This window comes from Thamnophis sirtalis, unplaced genomic scaffold, assembly GCF_051295495.1.
Source record: "Thamnophis sirtalis isolate CommonGarterSnake01/CBP01778 unplaced genomic scaffold, rThaSir2_p1.2 scaffold_4, whole genome shotgun sequence".
In the NCBI taxonomy this organism is placed as follows: domain Eukaryota; kingdom Metazoa; phylum Chordata; class Lepidosauria; order Squamata; family Natricidae; genus Thamnophis; species Thamnophis sirtalis.
In genome coordinates, this window is record NW_028261384.1 from 101,696,905 (window position 1) to 101,723,760 (window position 26,856).

At 37.8% G+C, this 26,856-nt stretch overlaps 1 protein-coding gene across 1 annotated transcript in view; it reads left to right on the forward strand.

The window, feature by feature from the left end:
* Positions 1 to 18,231, forward strand: part of IGF2BP1 (insulin like growth factor 2 mRNA binding protein 1) — a 72,293-nt gene extending 54,062 nt beyond the window's left edge. Inside the window, exons 6-15 of the mRNA XM_014075005.2 lie at positions 4,663 to 4,944; positions 5,334 to 5,468; positions 6,428 to 6,550; positions 8,715 to 8,850; positions 10,242 to 10,364; positions 11,322 to 11,438; positions 11,785 to 11,859; positions 12,801 to 12,932; positions 14,678 to 14,791; positions 17,416 to 18,231. Coding sequence (XP_013930480.1) covers positions 4,663 to 4,944; positions 5,334 to 5,468; positions 6,428 to 6,550; positions 8,715 to 8,850; positions 10,242 to 10,364; positions 11,322 to 11,438; positions 11,785 to 11,859; positions 12,801 to 12,932; positions 14,678 to 14,791; positions 17,416 to 17,508 — 1,330 coding nt within the window. The 3' untranslated portion in view covers positions 17,509 to 18,231. The remainder of the gene's footprint in view (positions 1 to 4,662; positions 4,945 to 5,333; positions 5,469 to 6,427; positions 6,551 to 8,714; positions 8,851 to 10,241; positions 10,365 to 11,321; positions 11,439 to 11,784; positions 11,860 to 12,800; positions 12,933 to 14,677; positions 14,792 to 17,415) is intronic.
* The last annotated feature ends 8,625 nt before the right edge of the window (positions 18,232 to 26,856 follow it).

The following is a 26,856-nucleotide window of genomic DNA, read 5'->3' on the forward strand; positions in this document are numbered from 1 at the left end:
GGGCTATTCTCCGTTTAAGGGGCTTTCCCTGCTGTTTGGGAGCTACCAGAAAATTAACCCTGCATCGTTTTTGCTGCCCCACTTCCCAATCCCAATTTCCTCTGTTCTAGCTTGAAGCTTGGGGGTGGGGGGGAGTGTGGATCATTATCCTTATTTTCTCTGAAGGAAAGGCTTCCCTGTACACATTCCTTCTAGATATGTTCAGACAAAAGAAGACAAGTTTATTTTATATTTATTTACACTTTCTAACTAAAGAAATCTTAGTAGGATAAAAATAATGCATATTATGGAAAAAAATAGTGAAGAGATCAGACAGAAAATAATGAAATAGAAAAGAGGCAGCTTCTGATCTTATAAAGTTATAAATACTTTGCCCCTCTCTCTAAAATTGCATCATAATTTCCTTCTTTCCACACAATCCTTTTCAGTAGTTGCTCCGACCCTTTGGAACGAGCTCCCCGTGGAGATTCGTACTCTCACCACCGTCCAGGCCTTCCGCACAGCCCTTAAGACCTGGCTAGCCCGTCAGGCCTGGGGACAAAGATAATCGCCCCTCCCGAATGATGAATGAATGTTGCTCATTATTTTTACTTATATGTGTCTACGTCATTGTTTGTATTCCCCCTCCTGATTTTATGTGAGCCGCCCTGAGTCCCCTCAGGGAAAAGGGCGGCCTATAAATGTTAATAAACTAAAAAAAAACAAAAACTAAACAATCTGTTGCAAAGGGAGGGGAGTTTAGAGAATTAGACATATGCTTCCCTGTGCCCCAGCCAGCATAAGCTTAGCCATCTGTCATTACTCAGTGCTCCTTGTGAAGGGTATAAAGCCCTCCTCTCCTGCCAACCACACTCAGTGTTTGTCAACTATTAATAAGGCTCCTTTTGAGTACTTACTTTTCTGGAAAGTCTGTGTTATTTGAATAACAAGAAATGGGTCCCATTGATGGATATGCCATGAAGTAGCAGAAGATAAGCCAGCTCTCTTTTCTCTCTCATGTCTCACACATAGCCTCTCTCCTATCAGTTCTGTTGGTTCATTTCTGTTTGGAGATTCACATAGAGATCTAGGAGATTAACAGAGGAACTCAGAAAGAATATTTCAAAGAAATTTTTAAAACAATCTTTCAGAAAGTGATATGCTAGCCCTGTCCATAGTCAAAATGACTAGAGTCACAGGAAATATGGAGCATGTCTGTACCAGTATAAAGTGGTGAATAATTTGGACTATTCCAACTTCTAAGGTGCCCTGACTGTGACTACTGGTAAAACATGTCAGGTTATATAGTCAAGGTAAGATTGGCTATGTTGCTCGCTTAAGGCAGAATATACTACAAAACAGCTAAGGATGGTCTGGCTGCCTCAGTTATGGCTGGATTCAATATGAAGGTAATGATTTGTGGACAAGGCAGAGAAAAAGGTTTCCAGAGTATGCCTGCCGAGTTTAGGTCCATCTGGAAAAGGGCATTTTTTTCCCCTTTGGTCCTCTGCACAATTTTTAGTTTTCAAAATGTGTTAGTCATATAAATTTAAAGGAATGTGACCTATTAAGAGTAGAATTAACAGAAAAAGTGTGCGAAGAAACCTTAAAAATGCTGTTATATAGAAGTCATTTAATCACCCAGACATAGATGATGTAGAAATAATATGTAATATGTGGATCAGCAGAATAGAAAAGACAGAATTGGAGAAAATAAAAAAATATCCAAGACCTGCAATTAGGAATAGCATGATGACAAAAGGAAGCAAAGATAGTGCCAGTAGTGATAGGTGCCTGGGTGCACTCCAAAATATCTAAAGCACCACTTGAACACCATTGGCATTGACAAAAACGCTATCAGTCAATTGCAAAAGGCAGCTTTACTTAGAACAGCTTATATCTTGTGACAATATCTTTATCACCATCAAACAATGTCCTATCCCAGATCCGTGAAGAAGATTCAATGGAGAGATAAAAATGCCCAATCCAGCCACAGCATTTAATTGATTGTGTAATGAAATATAATAATAATCATCATCATCCAGCCAAAGCATTTGATTGATTGTGTGATGAAATATAATAATAACAACAGCAACAAAATTCATAGGGTCAGTCATCGCCTGGGTCAACAAGGACCACATCAGATGCTATGGCTCCTGGACATCTGACGAAAAAGGGGCTACAGGGCTCAGTTTTTACTGTCAGGGAACCAGGGCATGCAACTACAAAGCTACTGGAACCAAAGCGCAAAACCTGGACAACCAAAGAAAATCGAGAAATCATCAAATGTGATACCCATTGTCATCAGGACATTTGGTACCATGTCCAAGAATTTTACAAAACACATCAAGAAATTATAGCTTCCTGCAATAAAATCGCGGAAAATAGCACTACTAGGAACATCATATATTTTAAGAAGATACTTGGCTGATACCTAGGATGCTGGGAACTATGCCAGAAGTTTGGATTTGAGTACAGCAAAAACCACTGGGAACATCAGGTTGAGAAGGTTCTACAGAATGAAAAAGTCAAGATCTTGTGGGATTTCAGAATTCAGACTAAGGCAATTGGCCCACAACACACCTGATATAACAATAGTTGAAAAGAAAACAGTTTGGTTCATTGACATTGCAATACTTGGCGATGCGCGAATTGAAGATAAGCAGCAAGAAAAAAATCACAAAGTACCAGGACTGGCAAATTGAAGTTGAGAGACTGGAAAAAGAAATTGTGTGTTGTCCCAATTGTGATTGGAGCTCTTGGAGTAATACCTAGGGGGCTGCCTCGCTATTTGGGAATTCTAAATTTATTGGAATTAAACATTCTGATTCTACAAAAAACCATCCTACTTGGAACAACTTAGATCCTCCGACGTTACCATAACAGTTCCTAGGTTGTTGGTTAGGACACAAGCTGTTGAGCTACCAAACAGCCCCAAAGACTGTGAATCTCACCAAAGAATAACCACCTACCATATTATTCAGAGTATAAGACGCACCTTTTTCCTCAAAAAGAGGCTGAAAATCTGGGTGCATCTTATACATTGAATACAGCATTTTTTTGCCTCCCGAAGCCCGGCCCCTTCACAAAAATGGCTGTGCATACCCTTATGGAAGCTTTTAGAGAGCTCCCGAGGGTTGGGGAGGACAGAAATGAGCAAAAATTTGAGCTTTTTTACCCCACCCCCCAGCAGCACTCTATAAGCCTCCATAAGGCTATGCATGCAATTTTTTTGACAATAAATGGACCCATGTTTTGCTCATTTTTTGCCCACCCCCACCCCCCTAGAAGCACTCTGCAAGTCCCCCCCCCAGGCTATTCATGCTATTTATTTGGAAAAAAACGGGCCCGTCTTTGCGAAAAACAGGCTGTTTTGGGGAGGTTTGCAGAGTGCAAAAAGTTTTTTTTTCCTTTCGGAAAGCTCTTTAGTTAGAGTGATTGATGAGAATTAGATTGATCAAGTGCTGTCCCAGCAGAAACAAGTCTTAGGTGTTGCAGGTTGTCAGCGATTTCCTTCTCCAGCACATGGATAAATACACCTGGAAACATCTACCTACCTGCCTACACTCTACACACTCTACCTATCTACTGTATTTCTCTCTCTCTATCCCTCTATCTATCTACCTACCTACCTACTCTCTCCCTACCTACATACTGTATTTCTCTCTCTCTCTATCCCTCTATCTACCTACCTACTCTCTCTCCCTACCTATCTACTGTATTTCTCTATCCCTCTATCTACCTACCTACTCTCTCTCTCCCTACTACCTACTGTACTTCTCTCTCTCTCTATTCCTCTCTCTCCCTACCTACCTACTGTATTTCTCTCTCTCTCTCCCTCCCTCTCTCCCTCCCTCTACCTATCTACCTACTCTCTCTCTCCCTACCTATTGGATTTCTCTCTCTCTCCCTCTATCTACCTACCTACTTTTTTAAAAAATTGCCTCTTCAAAACCTTGGTGTGTCTTATACTCTGGTGCATCTTATACTCCGAAAAATATGGTAATAATAATATAATTCCCTACTTTGAATTAATAGTCAATTAAAAGAATTTTCCATTTGTTACATTTTTCTTTGACAAAATAAAAGAGCAGACAAGGAAAAAAAGATTGCATTGGAAAAGATGAAGCAGCATTGAGATGGGGAGATGGTTTTCAGTTTATCAGTTTAGGAAAGGCTTAATTCACTTACTATACTATGATTTTAAAATATCTTTGTTTGCTTTTCTTTATCCTTTTTTGTGTATGATTGATTTTAATGTAATTTTACAATTATTTTCCCCATAATGTATATCTAAGTTTGGCAGCAAAACACCCATAGCTGTTCAAATTGAGACAAATCGCTAAATTTTCAAGCTTCTGGTTTTTCATATATGAATTCATGTGTTATTCAGTAAGAATGGTGAAAAAATCCTTTTAGGATATTCTTTGACTCCTTTTGCAAGCTTTGACATGGCTTCTAGATTGCTGAGACCATTTTGGAATAGACTGTTTATTCTACATGAGTGTTGAATTCCTAAAGGCTTCAGGACTAATATATAAGATACAACTAAGATATTTAATAATAAAATTGCTAACCCAGGCTGATGGTGCCTTATCCCTTTAAAATTCCTTCCTAGCTATCATAGCATAACCTCTCACAGATTAGTTCCCCATCCATTTTATCTCTCTTTTTCTTCTCCAGAGCTATCATGAAACTTAATGGACATCAACTGGAAAACCATGCATTGAAGGTCTCGTACATACCTGATGAACAGATTGTGCAGGGTGCAGAGAACGGACGTCGAGGTGGTTTTGGAACACGGGGTGCCCCGCGGCAAGGTTCTCCTGTGGCTTCAGGAGCTCCAGTAAAACAGCAACCAGTAGATATCCCCCTTCGGCTTCTTGTTCCTACCCAGTATGTGGGAGCCATTATTGGCAAAGAAGGTGCCACCATCCGCAACATAACCAAACAGACACAGTCCAAGTAAGACATCGTTTTGTTAGCAAGCATTTTAGCTGCTGCTTTTTCACGTGTTGCTAAATTCCATACAGGGCACAAAGCAAATCCAACCCAGAAAATTACATTTTGGCTTATATTCCATCTACACTTGGCATCTCTAATTCATCATAATCAGTCCAGAATCAGTTTGAAATTTGGATTGAAATGGGTTTTCTAATTTGTTTCATTGCTTAAAATTGGCAACTGGGAACAAATGAGAAATGAGGCATTTGAGGTGTTTTGTAAAGATAAGGAATCCAAGCTTTTGAAGCATCTTATGGCCTTTTAATTAGTTTCTGATTCCTTGGATATATATACCAATATTCAACTGTTCAAATTGAGTGATTTCTTGCTTTTCTTTGAATTCACTGTAGAATTGATGTGCATCGGAAGGAAAATGCGGGGGCAGCTGAGAAAGCAATAAGCATCCATTCAACTCCAGAAGGCTGTTCTGCTGCTTGCAAGATGATCTTGGAAATCATGCAGAAAGAGGCAAAAGATACCAAGACGTAAGATAGGCCATTGTCAGTGCCAAGATCAGCAGGGCTTTTTGGAAAGGCTACCCAGAATTATTATTTTTTTCCTAGCATTATTGCATGAGATCTTTTCCAATGAGAGGCCAAGAAAATGGAAGATTCTGTAGCCAGTTTTGCTTTGCTTCTGATTACTTGTTACCAGGTTCTTTTCTTTCACAAGTCAGTCGGATTTCATGGATACTGTCTATGAGAAGGAACTCAGTAGATATAGTGGCTCCTTTAAGATAAATACCTGCATACATCTCGCAGTTTTTGTTCCCTAACTTTGAAACTCGGAAGAAACTATGCAAATTAAGAATGATACAAAAAATTACTTAATTGTAAATAGAGCAATGAGAGTATATTGGTGAACTGCTTTGGGAAATGGAAGTTCCTTTTGCCTTGTATAACTCTTTCTTCTTGTGATCAAGCAGTAACTGCTCCAAAGACACGAGTCCAACTGCGTTCTGACCTTGCAATAGCTGGAACGTCATATTGCTCTCAATGCAATAAACTGAGGAATAAGATTGGAGGCCAAAACAGGTTTCTTAGAAGATACAGGTGGTCCTCACTTAGCAACAATAGTTGGGACTAGCAACTTGGTTGTTATGTGAAACAGTCACTAAATAAAACCATCACTGTGCTTATGACATTACTTCAATTTTATTTTATAGATTTGTGAAGATCATAAATACAGGCATTGGTTGCTTTTTCATCACTGTCGTAACTGCAAACAGTTGCTGTACAATGTAGGTCCATCTGGTCCATTTTTGTTGATACCAACTGCCTGGCTATGATTCTCCACTGTTTTAGATAATCGTTATTGTTTTAGATAATCTTTATTCAATCTTTATTGAAAGGCAGGTGATTGAAGTGGGGGAACTTTTCTGCATGCCTAGCAAAGAATTTGACACTTGAGTTTTAATTCACTTAATTTATTTTTCATATACCAGTGCTGATGAAGTACCTCTGAAAATCCTAGCCCACAACAACTTTGTGGGACGACTGATTGGAAAGGAGGGCCGCAACCTAAAGAAAGTGGAACAGGACACAGAGACAAAGATTACCATCTCCTCGTAAGTCCTCCTTTTAAATGCAGTTATGAACATTTTGAACTTTACTGTTCTGATGGAGAATATACAAACTGTGCTTGTGTGCATATAATAACAATCCTATTCATCCCTCAGCCCCATTTGCCAGGGTTTTTTTCACAAGTAATCGTCTACTTCTGCAAAAATAAGGGTCTAACGTACAAATAAACTTCTGAATGGGTGCCTTAGCCCCGGAATCCATTACTGATTGATGTAGAAGGCAAAAGGCTGGGAAATAATTGGGTAGGATTATGGGAGCAGAGAAAGCTTCTTTACAATCTAAGCATTTCAGAGGAACAAATTGTGGAATTTTGTCTCCCAGCCTGTAGCCATTATAGATCAAAAAGATTGCATAACACGTAGGAGTTCCTGTGAGCCATGCCTTTCTTTGCCTTAGAAAATAATGCCAGAAGACTTCCAGCTGACGTCACAGCGATATCAGATACAGGGAACGGGTTTCTATTTTCCCTGTGCTGAGTTTTCCCTGTTTGTGGGCTCCCAAGAGGAGCCAAAGCCACCTAGTAGAGTGGCAAAGCTAAGGAGGGGTGCCCAGGGAGGTCGCGGGAGAGATTGCAACTCTCCTGCTGAATCCCAGGCTTTTTTCCCTCTATGCCATGGCAAGGAGAAGAGGCATCCTAAAGATGGCTGCCAGAAGCTGAGACAGCCGAGAAACACCTAAGCACTGTACTGGAGCGGAGTCGGTGAACAGTGTCTGGAACTGGGTGAGAAGAATCCTTTTTATTTAAAACTCAACCTACAAAGAATATCCAGGAAAAAACAGCGATTTAAAAGCTATGATAAGAATTTCAAAATAGAAGGAAAAAGGAAGGGAAAAGGAAAAAACTTTGTAAAATAGAGAAAATTGGATTTCTAGATTGAACAGACATTGTTTTGCCTAGGCATTTCAAAATTCTGGAACTATTTACCTAAATGGAATAAAACTGGTTAATATTGAAATTTGACTTATGAGTGTCACCTGCTGACAAAAGGAAGGCATAACCCATTCCCAAAGTCCTAGAAATACTTTGCTGTTGGAGATTTAAACGTAAGAATAAGAAAGATATTATTACTATAGTGACTCCTGAAAGCTACAACACAAGACAGAATATATAGAGGGACTTAAAAGGTTCTGGAAAAATTTTGAACTATCCAAAGGAACAGGTTTATTAGCTGTGGGATATAAAGACTCATGAATATTGAACTTTTTGAGAAGTAACTTTTAAGTTTGAATATATGGTTTTTGGACTATTGGACAAAAGAGGGACAAAATAAAACTAAACAAGATGTTCCACCAGCAAGAAATGAGTGGAATTTGGGGAGAAACAGCATCGATAACTTAAAGTATTAAGGATATTTTGACAAGAAGCTACAAGGAGATTATGAATAAAATGCAGAACATAAATGGAGAGCTAGAAAATATGATACAAAGGACAAGGAGTGATCAAGATTTCCAGGAAGAGGAGGAGCCAATTGAAAAAGGAGATGAAAAAACAACTGATAAACCAACAAATAAAACAAGATGACAAGAGGGAGATAACAATAAAAATAATAATGACTGATGAAACAAACCAAGGGGGAGAGTATTTTAAGAGAATTAAGAAAGGAACTGAAGTTTCAGGAAGACTTTTAGAAGAGAGATGTTGCAAGAGTAGATATTTTGAAAATTAGACAATGGGATAGGGCAGAGAAGGGAGAAACGTTTAAATGATTGGTCAAGCTGTGGAAGCAGATAAGAGATAAAGATCCAAGAGAGGCAATGAGAGGAATATGAGAGGCAAACTAATAAACAAACAATTAAAGCTTTAAACAGGGCAAGAGACAATGGATAGAAAGGGAATATTTATAAATATAATAGTGGCATAATTAAAAGTTAGAATAGGGATAGAAACACTGTTCATGCATTGATATGTTTGTAAAAAAATAAAAATAAATAAAAACTGGGCAGGAGGGGGGAAGAAAAATAATGCCAGAGCATGTAATAGTGCTACCTACTTTTAAATGAACATTGCTAGAATTATATGACAAAGAAGATTCTTGGGTCGCTTTCTTTGATAAACTGGCTGAACTGAATGCAGGAATGGAGTCTGAAAGATTAGTCAGGCAAGGGTTTTTGACAGAACCACTTTTTTGTTTTGATATTCCCACTCAGCCTTCAGGATTTGACATTATACAACCCTGAAAGGACTATCACTGTAAAAGGCTCCATCGAGAATTGCTGCAGAGCAGAGCAAGAAATTATGAAGAAAGTGAGGGAGGCATATGAGAATGATGTAGCAGCCATGAGTGTAAGTGTATTTGTACCTATTTTGGTTCATTCTTTAAGATTCGAAAGTGTTTGTTGTACCATATTTGCCACAAGTCAGGCTGTCTGTACTGTATAAAGTAATGGGGAAATATGTAGCATCAAAAGACCCTACCATCATTAACATCATTTGCACTGAGACGATCTCCTTCATTGAAGTCAGGAATAAAGAATGTAGTGGAACTGAATCTAATCTGAGTAGGAGAAAATTATTGGTGAAATTCTTGGGGGAAGATGCACATAATTGGCAAAGTGTGCAAATTCTACCCTTTCATTGTACATTCGCCCCATCTGGCTCTGTAGACTCTCTGGCTTCCCAATCTTAAATTTCCGAGAATAAATCATGAACAGATATAGAACATTTTCCAACTGGAAAGGTTCACAGGCGAAAGAGGCTCAGCTTACAACCACCCGAATTTCTGTTGCTAAGCGAGGTGATTGTTGGGCCTACTTTTATCTCTTTTTTTGCCACAGTTGGGTAAATCACTCAGTGAATCATATGGTCCTTCAATAAATCTGATTTCCCCTATTAAATAATAGATCACAGGACTCTGAGCCATTGTAAATACATGCCAATTGCCAACCTCCTGAATTTGGATCATATGGCCATGGGGATGCTCCAATGGTTGTATTAACGAGGACTGGTTGTATGTAACGTTTTTCAGGGCTGTGGTAGCTTTGAAAGATTGGTAAACAAATTGGTTGTAAATTGAGATTGCCTGTATAAAGTAATGGGAAGATATTTAGCAGAGAATAACAACCTAGTCTTTCTTGGCTCAAGGCCTGGTTATATGAGAAACCACCTCCCTTCAGTTTTTTCTGTCCATCTGTAAATTTGAGCAGGAAGACATGCTGCAGATCTCTTTATTTAAATGATGCCATCATGTGGGAGCAAGGAGGTGTGTCCCTGTGTCACCCTCCAGAAGAGCATTCCCCTCCTTAAGACCTGACTCTGTTCCCAGGCCTAGGGTTTTTCTTGAATGTGTTCTGCATTTTGGGGGTGGTGGGCTGTTATAATTTTTGTTTATTCTACTTGTTTTAGTCTAGGCTGCCTATTTATAGGGATTCCATTTTTGTTAAGCCATCTTTTGGGTGGCCGTAACAGTTTAATAAATTAATTAAAACAATAATAAAGCAGACTCAAACGTCTAAAGGAGTTATGGACCATCTTGAGAATGGCATATAAAAATAGAAACATCACTTCAAAGCAAGAGCTTTCATGCATAATATTAAGTATGCTTGTTTAAAGAAAAATGAAGTGATCTTTGCTGTAAGCATTTCAGAGTTGTTAGTTGAGTCCCAGGTAACTGTTTTAATGAAAAATAACATCCCATTCTCCTTTTCTTTGTCTTGTTTTCTCTGTTTTTATTTTAGCTACAGTCACACTTGATACCTGGTCTCAACCTAGCTGCTGTTGGTCTCTTTCCTGCCTCTTCCAATGCAGTGCCACCGCCTCCAAGTAGTGTTTCTGGAGCAGCTCCATATAATTCTTTTTTGGTAATGTTGAGCTCTGTTTCTATATAAGCAACTCATAGTATAGAATTGTCAGTCACTTAACAAAAAAGAGGCAATTTATCTCGGTGGAATGTTTGTACAACTTTCTCTAAGCTGCATATTTGATTGCCACTAAATTTGGTTACATCCAGCAAAATGCATATAATGCATCAAGTGTTTCTAGATGCTGAGAATCTTTTTTTCTTTTGAGGTTTGTATTTTATTTCACAGAATGTCTGGATACAAGATGGGATAGTTGCAAAATGGACAAGGTTTTAAAAGGGGGCCAGGTGTTCCACCTGAGTGTTTCACTGATTCTTGTAATCGGTGTCAGAATTCTTGTAATTCTTGTCAGAAGTGTATCAGAAAAGTATGTAAAATAGTAATAGTATTTAGATGTTTATACTGCCTCATAGCACTTTTCAGCATTCTCTGGGCAGTTTATAGTGTAGGCACTATTTGCATTTTGACCCCAGATCTGGGTCCTCATTTTACCAATCTTAGAAGGATGGTAGGCAGCCTTTAGCCTCTTCAGGACCGAACCTAAGGCTGTATGCAGAGTTTGCTTACAATACTGCACTTTAATCATTGCAACAAAAGGGCTCCTCAGTACAATACATTCTTTTCAATGAGGTTTATATATTTGCTTCTGAGCATGAACAGTAAACAGATGGTTTGATTGAGCTTTCATAACTATCCTTCCTAATTTGTTGCTTCCTGTTATTATAAACACTTCAATTCTATTTTATCTCTAGCCAAATTCACCTATCATTTCTCCCATCTGCATTTATCATCATCGCTTCCTTTCATGCTGAGTTCACTAAACATGTAATGGCATCATTGCACTTCAGCCCATAATGGATAGTAGTAGAAATTTGTTTTTAGCCATTCAGAGTGTCAATTGAGAATGTCCAGTTTCTCTGACATTGATTGGTATTCATAAAACTACTCTTTTGGCAGCCTCCTGAGCAAGAGACCGTACATGTTTTCATCCCTGCCCAGGCTGTAGGCGCAATCATTGGCAAGAAGGGTCAGCACATCAAACAACTCTCCAGATTCGCAAGTGCCTCAATCAAGGTGTCCATAACTTTCTGTTGCTTCAATACTTTAATCTTTGCTAGTTAGTGATTGCTGTTAAACTTTTTATGCAATAGCTACAGCTGTATTGGTTTTTAAAAACAAGGCAGAAACTTCCTAATAATGTCTCTTGACTGCATTGGTGAAATTAATAATGCATTTTTAACTTGTTTGTAAGTAAATCTGGGAAATATTTTTGGAAGGACACCACCATCACCATTGTTTTTTAAAAAAAATTAATCATAATTCTTATTTTCACAACTAGATCCATCTTCCCTGCTCAGCTTGGACATTGTTGTTAGACAGATTAGTATTTCATTTCATTGCCTCTTTTTGTCTTCTCTAGATTGCTCCTCCCGAGACTCCAGATTCCAAAGTGCGAATGGTGATAATCACTGGACCACCAGAAGCCCAGTTTAAGGTTTTTTTTTCCTGTGAATTATATATAGAGGAAGTTACAATTACTGAAATTACTAAAATGTAATTCTTTAGCATGGCTCCCAGAATGAAAGCATCATAGAAAGAAATCGTAACAAAAACAAAGCCATACCCAAAGTTCTGCAGGTGGTCCTGTTTAGCAACTGCCTCATTTAGTAGCTGTTTGCAATTATGACTGTGATGAGAGAGTTAACTTTGTGACCATTCTTTGCATTTATAACCTTTGCAGTTCGCTAAAGCAAACAAAGGCTTAGACTTTGCTGAACGATGAAGTTGCTAGTCCAGTGGTGGTCACTAAACAAGGAGTACATGTACAGAAACCAGACTGATAGCCTGCTACTCCAGGACTCTATGCAGTCCTCAGAATCCTTTTAGAAGTTACTGCCAGATGTTAATCTTTAACATGACAGAAAGCCAAAAAAAACTAGTTTTAAGTAAATTGAGTTTGTGCCCAGCTGTTAATTTTGTGTTCTGCTACCATATTTAATTATGTTTATTATTAAAGTATCACTATTACCATTCCTAGAGAGGAAGTCTGGTTTAGTGGTTAATGTATCAGTCTAGATTGTGAACTGTGGTCTTGCTGTACAGGACTACGTGATACCAGCTGGGTGACTTTGGACCAGTCTTTCTAATCCCTAGGAAGAAGGAAGCAAAGGCATATCACTTCCAAAATTCTTGCCTAGAAAACCGCAGGGATTAGTTGCTAAGAGTCAGCAATGACTTGAAGGCACCCATAGATATTGGCTTACAATCTAGGTTTAGAGAACAAACAATAAGAAGGATGAGCTATTTTGGTATGTATTTATGTCAAGAAATAATTAATACCGCTCTTCCGGTATTAGATAAAGCTAAAGCGTGTTGTAATTTCAGAGGAAATGGACCACCTATTTAATTGCTATTTGGTGGTTTGATTTCTTTCAGGCTCAAGGACGAATTTATGGAAAGCTGAAAGAGGAGAACTTTTTTGGGCCCAAAGAAGAAGTGAAACTTGAGACGCACATCCGAGTCCCTGCCTCAGCAGCAGGAAGAGTCATTGGCAAAGGAGGCAAAACAGTGAGTGCAGGATTGGGCTGTGGAAAGAGTCATCTTGGGGGTGGGGGGAAGCCTTGAGAATGGGTTGCTTCGCCTGTGGCCCAAGGTGGGGTATTAAGTAATGGACGGTCAGCATGATGCAGATCTTTCTCCCAAATGCCTGATAACTAAAGCACAGTTAAAATTTAAGGCACGCTTCAAATTGGTATCTACAGAAGGTTCTGAGGAGATTTAAACATTAACATCAGAATATATTGTGGTTTCCTATATTGTTTAAATTGGCTTTTTATGCAGAGCAACATGAAAGCAGTCAGAAACCAAGATCTGAAATCAGATTGGAGGGAGATCAACAGTCCACCATTTGAAGTTATGATGACTATCCCAAAGATACCTATGACTCAGTTGCAGAGTTTCATTGGTTGTGCTCACTCCCTGTGGTCACATAGCCACATTTCAGGCACTTAGCAAGCAGCTCATCTTTATGACCAGCTGCAGCATTCCATAGTCATGTGGCCATAATTTATGACTTCACTGGTCTCCAGGGTTTGTTTGTTTTTTTGGCTGGTTTTTTGTAAGAAATAGTCATAGATATACATTGATTTGTTTAACAACCACCACATTCACTTTATAACTATAGCATTTGCTTAATCACCACTGCAAAAGTTGTAAAGTTGGGTCTGGTCACATGGGTGTCTCAATCAGGGTTAGGATAGAAATTCCAGGCTCTAATATGGTTCTAGTTTGCTTACTGTTTGTAGTTTTTAGCGAGCAAAATGTAGTGGAGCCTTGGGTGCTGACTGTAATCGGTTCCAGGACTTCGGTAGGCACCCAATTTGGTCATGATCAAAAGCAAGATCCGCGCACACACAAAAATGGCATGGAAGGGGAAATTGCTGTGGCAGGGAAAATCATCATTACTGTGTTTATTCAGCACCAGAGGATGTATTCATGATGTGAGTGAAGCATTTAGCAGATTTTTCTGTCGGCACCCAAATTGTTTGTTTTCTGAGCCGTTTGGGACCCGAGGTCCCACTGTACTGTTTGTGGTGTTGCTCTATGGTCATGGGAAAGACAACTCATAGTTTGAAATCATAATTATGATTATTATAAATCCTAATTATACCTAAACTAATGTTCAAATGTATAGGCCCATCTTCTAAATTTACAATATAAACTTTTAAGACTGACTTCATGGTTGGCATTAAACCGTCACATATTTCACTGATTTTAACTTGAAGCATTGCGCCAGCTTAGCCAATTGTGCCTTATTTATTGGGCTTTATTTCTTTAAAAACAAAAAGTGTGGGCCCAAGTTTTAATGTATATGAAAGTAAGAACACTGAAGGTAATGGCACAATTTCAAAAATAATTCTTTTTAAATTTCTGCATAGTGATTTATGAGCCAGCTGGAATTGTGTGTCCTAATAGAGTGGAAAATGACCACAAAATAGGGTATTTACAAATCTGTTGGTTCTTTTCAGTATAGAGTAATTAGCATTTTGAGCCATCGTGGCACAGTGGTTAGAGTGCAGTACTGCAGGCTACTTCTGCTGACTGCCGGCTGCCTGCAATTTGGCGGTTCGAATCTCACCAGGCTGAAGGTTGGACTCAGCCTTCCAAGGTCAGTCAAATGAGGACGCAGTTTTTTGGGGGCCGTAGGCTGACTGTAAACTGCTGAGAGAGGGCTGTGAAGCACTATATAAATCTAAGTGCTATTGCTATTGCTATTTTAAATGCGGTAAAATTATTTTACGTTTTGTCTCTAGGTCAACGAACTTCAGAACCTGACAGCAGCTGAGGTAGTTGTTCCCCGGGATCAAACCCCTGATGAGAATGAGCAAGTCATTGTCAAAATCATCGGACATTTCTATGCTAGCCAGGTAGCAGCTAATACAGATCACTGTGTACTATGCTAATATGGACTTGGTTCAGAGTTGATGCTAGACAAGGAGGCAGGCAGCTTGTTGTGGCATTCAGTTTCTCAGTTCCTTCTTGGCAGGAGATCAGCATTGCTTGCTCCTTCAACATTACATTGCCTTTCAAAGATAAATAGTGATTAGGTCTCTTAAGCCTCAGCTAGGTTTATTGTATCAACTTTACTGGGCAGATAATATCAAAAATGGCCCCAGATCTCACCCCATGTCTTTGGTGATGTTATTGCAGCACCACTTGTGGTGCCCCCCAAGTGGTTTTAAAAAGCAGAGCCCCCAGCTGCCTTTTTGCTAAGCTGCGGATTAATATTAATTTGGATGAGCCCAGCTTGGTTGAGAAAAGAGCAATAAAATCTATATCAAATAAAGTTAAATAAACCAACAATTCTTAAAAACTATAAATATACAAATGAAAACAAAGTTAACTTTGAAAAAAACAATAAAGTAGGCAATATATCAGAAACTCCAGTCATTAAAAGTGTTGGTCTTTTTTCAAATGCCCAGACAAATATGCAGATCTTCGGTTACTATTTAAAAGAAGGAGTTTGTGGGGGCAGCTGTATTCCCATAAGAAAATGTTCAATAACTAATTGAGGCATTAAAGCTGTAAGGATTTACAGATTTAAGGATAGGAAAACTTGCCAGTATAATTATTGAGAAAATCCAATTCCCAGCTATTGTTTCATCAAGTGATCCTAGTAGGAACTACTGAATAATTTCAGTGCTTAAATTACATGGGATTGGGGTGGTCACACTTGCACTTGTTTTGGCCTCAAACCATTTCGAATTTTCTGGGTGAAGATTTTTTGATGTGTATTACATAGTCCCACTTAACCAGTCTGGTTAACTCTTGATTATTTGCAAGTTGTGGACCATCTTTAAAAGTAATTTCACATAGCATGCAATATAGTAATCTGGTTATGAGACTAGTAAGACATAGAACACTGCAACTAGGCTACCTTAACTCAAGTAGAGCTGCAGTTGGCACATTAGTAGGAATTAGAAATAGAACTTCCTTGCCTTCCTTTTCAAGGGGACATGAAGGGGCTTGGCCATAGATAATTAAATCTCATAATCTTAGATAATTAAATTTCATGACAGAGGTGGATTTTCTTAAGAGAATCCACCTGCCTTAAGGCCCATCCACAAGAAAGGTGGATTCTTAAAGCATTAATGACTGGATCACTTCCATTCTGGTTTCTCCCCCAAACTGGATTGGGATTCAATTCTGTACTATGTTTTGGACCTATTATGTTCTGAGAGTATCCAATAGCTGAGATGCACTTGAGTGAATAGCCACTGCAGGGATATTGATGTTTCCTGGGATTCTCCATGATGACCTTAAGAGATTTTCTTCACTAGCTGAGCCAAGGAGAACATTGAACAGCAGAGCAGGTGATTCATCAGTGAAATCCTTGTTTTTTGTCTGTGATCAAAAATCAGCCCAAAATCAGTTTTGAGATTCCTGGATGAGATGAAATTCTAATAGATGAGTCCCCCTCCCCCTTTTGTCTTTCTGAACTGAGCTGCTGCTGTGCCAAATACCTGGTTAGGCAGACTGGGTTGGATCTCACAGGTGTAAATGAGGCTAGTCTCCTCTTCTTCCAACCCGATTTGACATTGACCAACAGTGTCTCAAGTTAAGAGAGAAGGCCTACGTAGTAATCCAAGATAGAGTGATGGGTAGCAAGGCAGAGCACTATTTCTATGTATATTTTTCTAATTACATGCTCCCTACCCCCCCCCCCCCATCTCAACCCCACTCCCAGCTTCTTCACAACCTTATGCATAAGATTATGCATATTATTATATTCAGGTTAAAGAAGGAACATCCAGTAACAGTTTATTCCAAGCAAAAATATGATAGTAGTAAATATTCTCTCTCTATCTTTTCTCCCTCGGACACAAACATACAAAAGCACATACATATTTAAAATTTTGAAAAAGAAAGATAAAAAAGAACACAAACTAAACTAAAGTAAGCAAAAGAAAAGAAATGGAAAAAAATAAAAGAAAACTAAAAATGCAAGAAAGGAAAAACTAAAAGAAATGTAGAAAAGAAAAACGTTACAAAGAAATAGCTCCTTACCTTACAACAGTTTCAAGCAGTCATTAATTTACCTTTTATACTAGGGTTACTACATAACTATCTTGTTTCTACAATACATTGTTTCTAATCATCAAAACTATAAATCTTAAATTCATTTTGTTTTTCTGTTTTGTGCAAAAAAGGGTTGCATAAGGGGTTTCAAATCAGCAACAAAGTTGCAAAGTTGGAAAAACACTAATTGGGAAGCATTGTGTTTATAACTGCTTATAATTTATGGTAAGAAACAAAGAGAAACTTGTAATTACCTGAATTCTTACTTTATTGATAATAATGTCAAATCATGGTGTTTTTTTAAATCTTAGTTGATTCAATAAGCCACCCATTTGAAACCTAGCTAGTATCCTCCTCTAGAATTGTTGAAAAGTAATTACCATAATTCCTAGAGTTAGGAAAGAGAGTTATTTGTCTTATCTGTCTTTATCTTCCTTTCCCTGCTCAATCTCCCATCACTCTTTTTTACCAGATGGCTCAACGCAAAATACGTGATATCCTTGCTCAGGTGAAACAACAGCATCAAAAGGGACAGAACAACCAGACACAAGCACGAAGGAAATAGGAAATGACTTGTACCCGGGTGTGTGAAAGAAGAGAGAGAGAGATGGACAAATGGATGAACAACAATGACAATGGATGAAACAAAGCCAAGCAGAAAAGAATGATAATCTATTTCAGAACCCTAAGAGTGGCTGGGATTCAGTTTACCGTAGGCAGGTCTTAGTAATTTTTTGGAGATGGGTGTTTTACTCTTATCATGAGCATATACATATCTGTTTCCGTACAGATGTGACCTCTCACACAAAGGTATTTTCACATGGTATTCCTTTTTTGGGGCGGAGAGGGGGTATACTTGGTTTAGCAATAAACAAAAAGTTCCTAATCAAATTACTCCTATCAGAATATCAAACTACATAGGATCTTGATTTTATCTAGGAAAGCAAGAAGCTTACACATGGAAGTATTCATGCTTTACCAGATCAAGGCCAATTTTTTTTTTAAAAAAACTTAATACTTCCTTCCCCACCCCCAATAGTTTCAGGATTTACTTGGACAACCCTGCCCCTAGCATGAATTGCAGTTAATATTTGCACTTGGCAAGAGAAGGGCAGAGGATGGAACCAGCCTCCTCAATAGGCTTTCTTATCTGATATTTTCCAGATAATTGGCTTCTATGTGATACAGTATTATTTCAAAGGTGCTTTTTTCTTTAAAAGGCAATCAGACTCCTTTTTTTTTCCCTTGAAGAGGCACAAGAAAATGTTTCGCTTTTCATCCAGGAAGCTTCATCAGTTGATGGTGGGGGATGAAAATTGAGACTGGATGGTGGGGGAGAGGGGAATGGAAGGATAGGTTCTGATAGGATGGGAGTGGTGGTGGAAACTTTGTATTCCTTTGCAATGATCTGTCATTAGCACTCTGAGAGCTATTGAGGTCTTTTGAGGGTTTATCTATGCCCTAATCTAGTGCCCCAATCTATCTGTGCTCTAATCTAGTGGCTTTATCTTAGAGCTATTGCCATTTGGGAGTTTATCTGTGCCCTAAGGTAGTGGCCTCAATATCTCTAAAACAGTGCTAAGAAGTACAATCCTTCCATTTCCCCTTCACATCCTATCAGAACCTATTCTTCCACTTCACACTGCCCCAGCATCTAGTCTCAATTGACAGTACCTATCCATCTCCCCACCATCAGAACTGAGGAAGCTTCTTGGATGAAAAGTGAAACACTTTCTTTTTCCTTGAGGAAATAACAGTCCAGTTGCATTTTGGAGGGGGAGGAAAGCACTTTTGAAACAAGTATGACCTGGATAATAGAGAATCTTCACAGACAGATACAGTATTATGTCCTTACAATTATGAAAGTCAGGTGTCAAAAATCCCCCCCCCCCCAATAATTCTATTGGCATACAGTGGAGCTGTCCATTGTTCTAATCTAGGCTTCCCCATCTGGACACTTTGGCTACATTGCCACTATGGGAGAATGAGCTCAACAATCTGATTGGGTGATTTTCATGTTCCATCCAGTGTCTGGGAGAAAACACTGGAGCCTAAAGACTGACTCTAGACCTGCATATCCTCAGTGGACCATCTCTGCTTTACAGGAAGGTCATTCAACTTTACATTTAGAATCCAATGCAATTTCTCTCTTAACATCCATATGTCCCTGAGAGGCATCTTGTCTCTTTAAAAATGTTTTGAATGTCTAGAATTCATTCTACATATTAATACGATAACTTTTTCCCAACTTCCTTGGAAGTTGTCAAAATACGAGGAAAGATTACATTCTTCAAATTGGCTGCGTGTTTCAGTTGTCCTAAAAGTTTATAAAAATAGGGAGAAAAAAATAAACAAATTTTACTTTTTGGTACTCTCTCTTGGAATGGTGCACTGGCTCAATTCAGAAATTTATACCAAATCATGAATTGTGGGACTCCAAAATTAAGAATTCAAGCTGTTTTTTAATTTAAAACCTATGCCATGATTTGATATTCTTAATATGTAGGTAATTCATGGTCAAGATTCATACAACAGGCTAAGCTAAGTTAAAACACTAACTTGGTGTACTCTGCAAATTTATCCAAATTGTGATTAATAGATTTAAGAGCTTTGTCCAAACAAGAAAATTTGATTATTCAGTAAATCCTTCTTAAATTACCGTGGCTCTTTGTGTTGTCCACACCTAACTATTTATTTATTTATCTGCTTTCCATTGTTAATACTATATTTTTTATAATACGGCATGGTCTTAAAATGGCTCTCTTTACATGATAAACCACCTCAAAATTGACCTTTCAAATTGATTTTTAGCCTGGGTTTCTGATTTTTGTATGCTTGGCAAATAACAAAACATGATTTTATTACAAAGGAGTTTTGTCTGATATCTGAATTGAGCCATGGTTGATCCATAATTGAGGAAATAAATAGCACATCTGTCTATCCATCTCTCTTCCTCTCCCCTTCCCCTATTCCTTTTGTTAAGCTAGAAAAAGTATTGAAATAATTAGAAAATCAATCAGTGAAGAATATGCTTTAATTCCACCTAAGATGTATATTCTTAATGAGATGGTTAATGAAAGACAAAAATTGTCGCAAGTGGCCATAGAGTTTTAATTCTCTTGAACTATTAAGTCGTCAGATTCAAATTATTTCCAGTTCAATGGATAAAGTGGCTTTACTTTTCATTTTGTGAAAAGTGGCTTAATGTCCAGTATCCTCGCCTCTAATTTGGTATTTACACGTTTTGACATATAAGTCCAAGCCACAGTAAAATCCCTATTCCAGGCAAACACAAATGCAAATCCTATTCCTATTTCACTAGTGTTTAACGTTTTAACATTTCAGGACTTTTGCTTCTTCCTGTGGTTAGTACACTGAATGTTTTCAGATGAAGTTACACGCTCTGTAAAAATAAGTGTGACTTAGGATTTATTATAGATTCTGGAAGATGTATAGTTTTCCCCAATCTGTTGTTCTCCTCCTGATGCGTTCGATTTCAGTTCCAGTACTTCCTAACATTTTATTGGTTGGGAAATTCTGAGGGTTGAAGCCAAACATATTTGGAAGGCGCAAGATTGGGGAAAACTGCTTTACCCGAATTTTAAAGTCGATACTATGAAGCAATGAATTGTGAACTGCAGTCTAAAGATAAATAGCATTTAGATCTCCTTCAGTTCAGCCTTTCCCCAATGGTAAATCAACTTGCCCTTGACTGCTACTGAAGATAAATTGCAATTACTGCTGTATGATCGCTAGCAAATGACCTGTAGTTACTATATTTGGAGAGGTTGCAGCCATCCTACTTTAATTGTTGAATGGCAACTTTAGATAAAGTAGCAAGAGGTCTGCCAATCTTGGAGAATCTCAGCCTCAAAAGTGTTGTCTATTGAGATGTCATTTGAAAATGCCTCATTCTCTTCCTGATTGCCAGTTTCCATGGCTTCCTCTGTCCATGTAATTATTGCTTCCTCCTCCTCCCAAAATCAGTGGAGAGTAAGAACTCAATATATGCATAAGTGTTTGGGGTACATTACATGTACCTGACTTTTAAACACATTTTAGGGGAAGTGTGGGATAGTACATTGGTTGCAAAAGAAAGATATACCTCAAGGCTACTTGCCATATAGATTTCACAATCAAAGGACCTTAGAATGTAGCAACCTAGGTCCTTTTCCCCCCCAAGAATGGTTAGGGCTCCTGTCCACTTCAGACGCTTCTATCATGAGACAGTGTTATGCTGCTGGGAAAGGTTCAAGACAGGGGACATCACTTGCTATACTTCCTCCAGAGTTTTAATAACATCAGAAATTATCTTTTTTCATATGTTATCCTATCTTTAGAAGAACCTCAGTGCTTAGTCATACCAAAAAGGAGAAGTACTAGTTCCTGTCTTGATACAGAGAATAACAAAACACTTACAAATTGGTGCACTAAAATCTGTGGATCATTTACGAAAAGTGCCTTTAATGTAGGCACTCTTGGAGTTGTTACTGGGAGATTTTTCTCTAGGGAGCAGTCTTCCCCATACTTGAATGAGTGAAGATACACAGAACATCTTATCTGAGTTCAAACAAATGATTACTTCATTGATCTTAACTATGAGATTAAAATGGTTGACTTACCAGCACAACCTTACACCTTGGGCATTGAATTCCAGGTATGTACTGGATTGCACAGTAAAGGACTTAATCTCCAGATTAAAATTAGTGCCAGTTTATCTCTGTAGAAGACAAACCAATGTGTCAGATAATCCCCAGAAAAGGAACTAATTACCTCCAGAAGGAATGAAAGAAATAGCAAGTATGCATAGAGAAATTGCTGTTTCTTTTTCGGCTTGGAGGAAGAAAAACAATGGGGCCTAAAAATGAAACCAAAAGTGATTTTTAATGAAAGAATTGGTGTGATTAAAATAATAGCAAACAACCCCCTAATTTTGAAATGCTTATATATATTTTTTCTGCCACAAAGTTATTGATTTTCTTTAGGAGGCGATACCAAATATAGACATCAGAAGAATGTAATATGGTTACTAATCCCAGTCACTCTTATGCAAACTTTAAAAAGAAAAAAAATGTTTAAAATATTTACAATGGGTTTTTAGAATTTATGAAGAGCAGGAACTGCTCACCTGGCAGCCTGAGCCCAGAACAAAGTTTTGTCTCTGCATTGACTTGGGCATCAATTAAACTGTTCCTCTGAGGATAAGTTATTTTCCCCAAAAGAGCCTTGAATCCTTACAACCAGCACGAATGTAACGGAATTGATTTGAAAAGGTCCACCCAGCGAAAAAAAACCTCTTGCATCCTTATCTACCTCAAGGCAATTTGATCGGTGGACATGGAAAGCTGTTTGCCCCAGAGTGGTCATTACATACCCTGGAAAGCAACAAATTGTATACTTTTGCCAAATTAATGGAAAAATCAAGTCAATGGTTTGAATTTCATTCAGTGGCTGCAAAAGCCCTGTTAATTTCAATATGGACATTGTGTTTTACGTGGATTCTTGAGCGTTAGGCTTCTTAAAAATGCTAATGAAATAACTTGACACTTGGCAGCGATTCAAGGCATGGAATTTGTAAACATTAATTCATTTGATTACAGATGTATTAACACAGAGTGCAAATCATGTTGCATTCTAATTTTGTAATTTCTTTAAAAAGGAAATAAGTAACAATATGGGGCAAATTATCCCTCTTTGTCTTGATATATTTATATCTTAGCAGAGACAAGACTTTTGTTATATATTGACTCATCGATTGTCCAGGTTTAACAATGTTTTTGGGACTGGGCTGTTTGTGACAACTAGCAAATCCAGGTCCAGTGTATTTCCATATGCCTGTTACCCGAATGACATCTTTGAATTGAAGCTAAAGTGGCTGCATGGATCTTGCTGTTTACACTGAAGCGGCTGCTTTCCTTTTTTTCTGAAACCTTGCAAGAACGGGCATGTACAGAAATGTCAGGCATTGCTTTGTGTTTTAAGGGAAAGGAGGAAAAAGAAGAAGAAAAAAGAAATGAGAGAATAATGGAGGGGAAAAGCTACCTCAAGGTATGAAGTTACCTCAACAATTGTTTTGTTTTTTGGGCTTGCTGATATTTTATATAAAAGCTGATAGTCTTGAATATTTTATTTTTTTAATGAAAAGAGAAGTTACGTTTCCTAATTTCTAATGAGCCAGAAGTTATTATGCAGGTTGGAAATGTTACAAGCTCTTTATGGAGAACTGCAGAGACTTCAGATGTAGCGGAAAAGACGGCAGATTTTTCCCATTCTCAAATTTGCAGCTTAATTTTACTTAGATCTAAAATTCAAATTATAAATTCTGTCCGCTCAAAAAATTGGCAAAATTAAAACCTGTGTATTTCAATGTCAGTGTCCAGGTTGTTAGCATTTGTGTGAAAAGAAGCAGTTGTCTAAAAGACAAAGTAATATGGCAATCTTGAGGGTGTAAATTGGCTAATTCTACTTAAATATATTTAATTTGGAAATTAGGGTGAGTTTCTTTGATTAGCATAGTTGATATCATTCTGTGGCAGTTGGAATTCAGATTTGTGATTTTTTTTTTGGCTGATTATCTGGTTTATTAAAGCTGGGGTTTCTTTCACATATTTTTCAACATTTGGGGTTGCTCAAATGCTGTTTGTGCAGAAAATGGCATAATGAGAGCAAAAAGGAGACAAATCTCATGAAAGTGGTTTGTCCATTGGATCTCCATGCAGAGAGATATTAGCATCTCAAATATTGAACTACAGTACATTTATACAAAGAAATTTGTGATAGATCACTAGAAACATAAGAATGATTTTTGCATATCTTTTGCGTGTTGAAACTAAATGAAGTGTGCTTAGGATTGGAAAGCCACAGATGAGGTTTTTTAATGAAAAGTTACAAAAATATTCCAATTAGGAATTACTCAGTTGACATACATTTTTGTGTTTGCATTTACTTGACCGTCTTTTCCGCTATATTACTGTGAAATATTCTACAAAGATTACCTCAGTTTTACTGAGGAGAAGCAGACCGTTATTTTTTTTAGAAAAAAGAAATGGGAGCCAAACTTTCTTGTGACTTTTTGTACATTCTTCTTGAGGAGAAACTGCAACTCTAACTGCCATGCTTTGAAAAGTATGGAGCTGGGCAAGTTTAAACATTGAATTTGTTTTATATTCCATTGCACTTGGAACAGATAACCCTCTCTACGTGTAATTTTAAAAAGCAGTGGTTGTAAATGGATTCACAAATGATTGTCTTAAAATGATTCTGACCCGGAAGCTCTCCAGCCAAATGCAAACTGGGTTTTTGAGAGATCAGATCTATTGTTCTTAAAAAGTCACTATCATTTTCCTGTAGAGATTGGAGTTTGGGATGAGTTGAAAGCCCCAATGCCTCTCCCCCTGCTTTCCTAGTTGGAAAACATTGATGTTCCTATCAACACGTTTCTCACCCTTCATAAATAAAGATAGTTGCAAAATACAGTCTATTTAAGACAGTATGGACTATACTGTAATGAATTATAAGTTAAGAAGAGTGGGATAAAAAGAATGCTACCTCTAATGCTCTTGTCCCCACAGGAAAAGATGTAGGGCAAAATGTAGGTTTCCTTTCTTGAAGATCTCTGACTTCTCTTGCTTTTAATACAGACTTGCATAGATCAGGATTTTTAAAATTATTATAATTCAGACATCAGCCATAGCAAATAAGTTGGCTTTTTTCCTCAGCAGCAAGCAATTTTTGGTATTCTTTGAAAGGAATGGGGTGGGTGGGAAAACATTCTCCCCTCTCTCCTCTAGTGCTCTTAGCATCTAAATGTTGCTGTGTTTTCTTTTTCAAAATTCCAGCTATATGAAGTGTTTGGAGTGAAGACATCTTGCATTATCCAAATGAGCATAACGTTATTCAAAGGGTAGGCAGTTTTAACAGCCTGGCTTTAGGGTTCAAGCTGTAGGCTTTACATGAATCCTATTAACATTCAAGAGGATTTCAGTTGCCTTGAATAGGAGGCCTTTGTCCTACTGAGGGTGCATCTGTTCTTATTCATCTATTAAGTGGAAATGATGATGCAGTGGTTGAGTATGATACAAAGGTTGGAGGGGGTTATGATGATTATTTTTTTAAAATGTGCAGTCATTAACGTTTGATCCTGCCACACCATGATAGTGGCCCCTTTTGCCATTGAATTATGAGTTTTGCAGAAATTTCTCATTTTGCATTGGATCTTTGAACACTTGTGTTAATGCCAATGTAACTATCAAATTCTACTGGAAGCAGAAGTCCTCTCGTGTTCTGCTCCCAAGGCTTCAGATGAGATTAGGAACTCAGGGTTTGGCTCTTATTATCAGCACTTATAGCTTCTCCCTCAGCACCTCAATTTGCTGCTATTTTCTGCCATTGCTTCCACATTTCTAGTGTCCAAAAAAGATCAGGTATATAGTAACTGAGACAAATGTTGGCCTTAAATTCCACCACTTTATTTCAGTTTACAATGTGTATATGTCCATGTTGGTGAGGGATGGTGGGAATATACTCATCAAGAAGTATGTAGATGGACATACATACTTTTGCAGCTTTATATCAATGATAAGCAAAAAAAAAGACTTATCAGAGAATATATTAAAAAACAAGGATTTGTTTTAAAATTTTAGTGTTAAAGAATCTGATGATTTGAAAGACTGCCTTTTCCTCTAATGTAATCTGAAAGTGGCTCAGAGAAAATCTTTTTGTAAAAGATTATTTGCCAAGCCAATAAAATTGAATCCTTATAAACAGAAAACAAATCTTAATTCCACAATACCTCAGCTATCTCTGTTATCTTAATCTGGATAGTTGGATGAGTTTCATCTTGTTCATCAGAAAAGTCTAGAAAGACAACATTGTGAGTTGGGTTTGATTGAACTTAACTGCTCTGATCATCTGTAGCAGCCTTCTGTTTTCTCCAGATGTGTTGGACTAATGCCCATAATCCCTCAAGCAACCTGTCTGCTGGCTGGGGATTGTAGAGATTGGAATTCTACACATCTGGGGAGTAACAGATTAAGAAAATTACTTCAAGGCATTGCTGTGTACTTAATGTCCCATTATAGATGATGTTGATGGTTTGTGTTTTGATCTAGGTCTACTCCATCGTAACCTCCTGTCTGGAAGCATTAAATCACTTTAGCCATTAAGAAGTTAGCATATGGCGATGTGGAAAAGGCCTTTCAAAAATCACTTTTGAGTTACAACGAACTAATAAGGACACTCTCCCCAGGATTTCACGTAATTGATTTTCTTTCCTCAAAAGGCTTACTATAATTGAAGGAGAAAGGAGGAGCAAGACAGTGGAAAGGCAGAAAGTCTCGGGAGGATAAGCTTCAAGGGGTTGTGAGGGCAGGTAAGAGAGCTGTGTGACACAAATGACCTAATATTATTGGACCTTCCATGCTGATGTATGCATGTTTTAAGAACGTGTGTTACATAGGCTGTCTCAGGAGGCTTAGAAATTTTTAAAATTTCTAAACTTGGAATGTTATACATAACAAGAATTATCTTATTTGGAACCGTGTTTTGATTGCACTTCACTTCAGTTGACTTGGAACCAAATCCAGAATATATTTAAATAGGTGCAGTGTTTTTGGAATCCAAGATTCAACGTATGTGAATGAATGTTAAATTACGCCTTCTGAAAAATTTTCAAGTTTTTCCAGAGTTAGACTTTCCAAAGAGATTAACATGCACAAAAATCTTCACATTAGTTGCTTTACAATTAAAACTAAAATCTTAGGAACTATATCCAAAGCAACAAAGAAGGAACTGGATCAATCCGTTTGGAAGAAGACATCTCTAAACTGATGTAGGAAATGACATAAGATTTTTTTTTAAAAAAAGAGATGTATGTCTCGTATTTCCAAAATAATAATAATAATAATGAAATGTA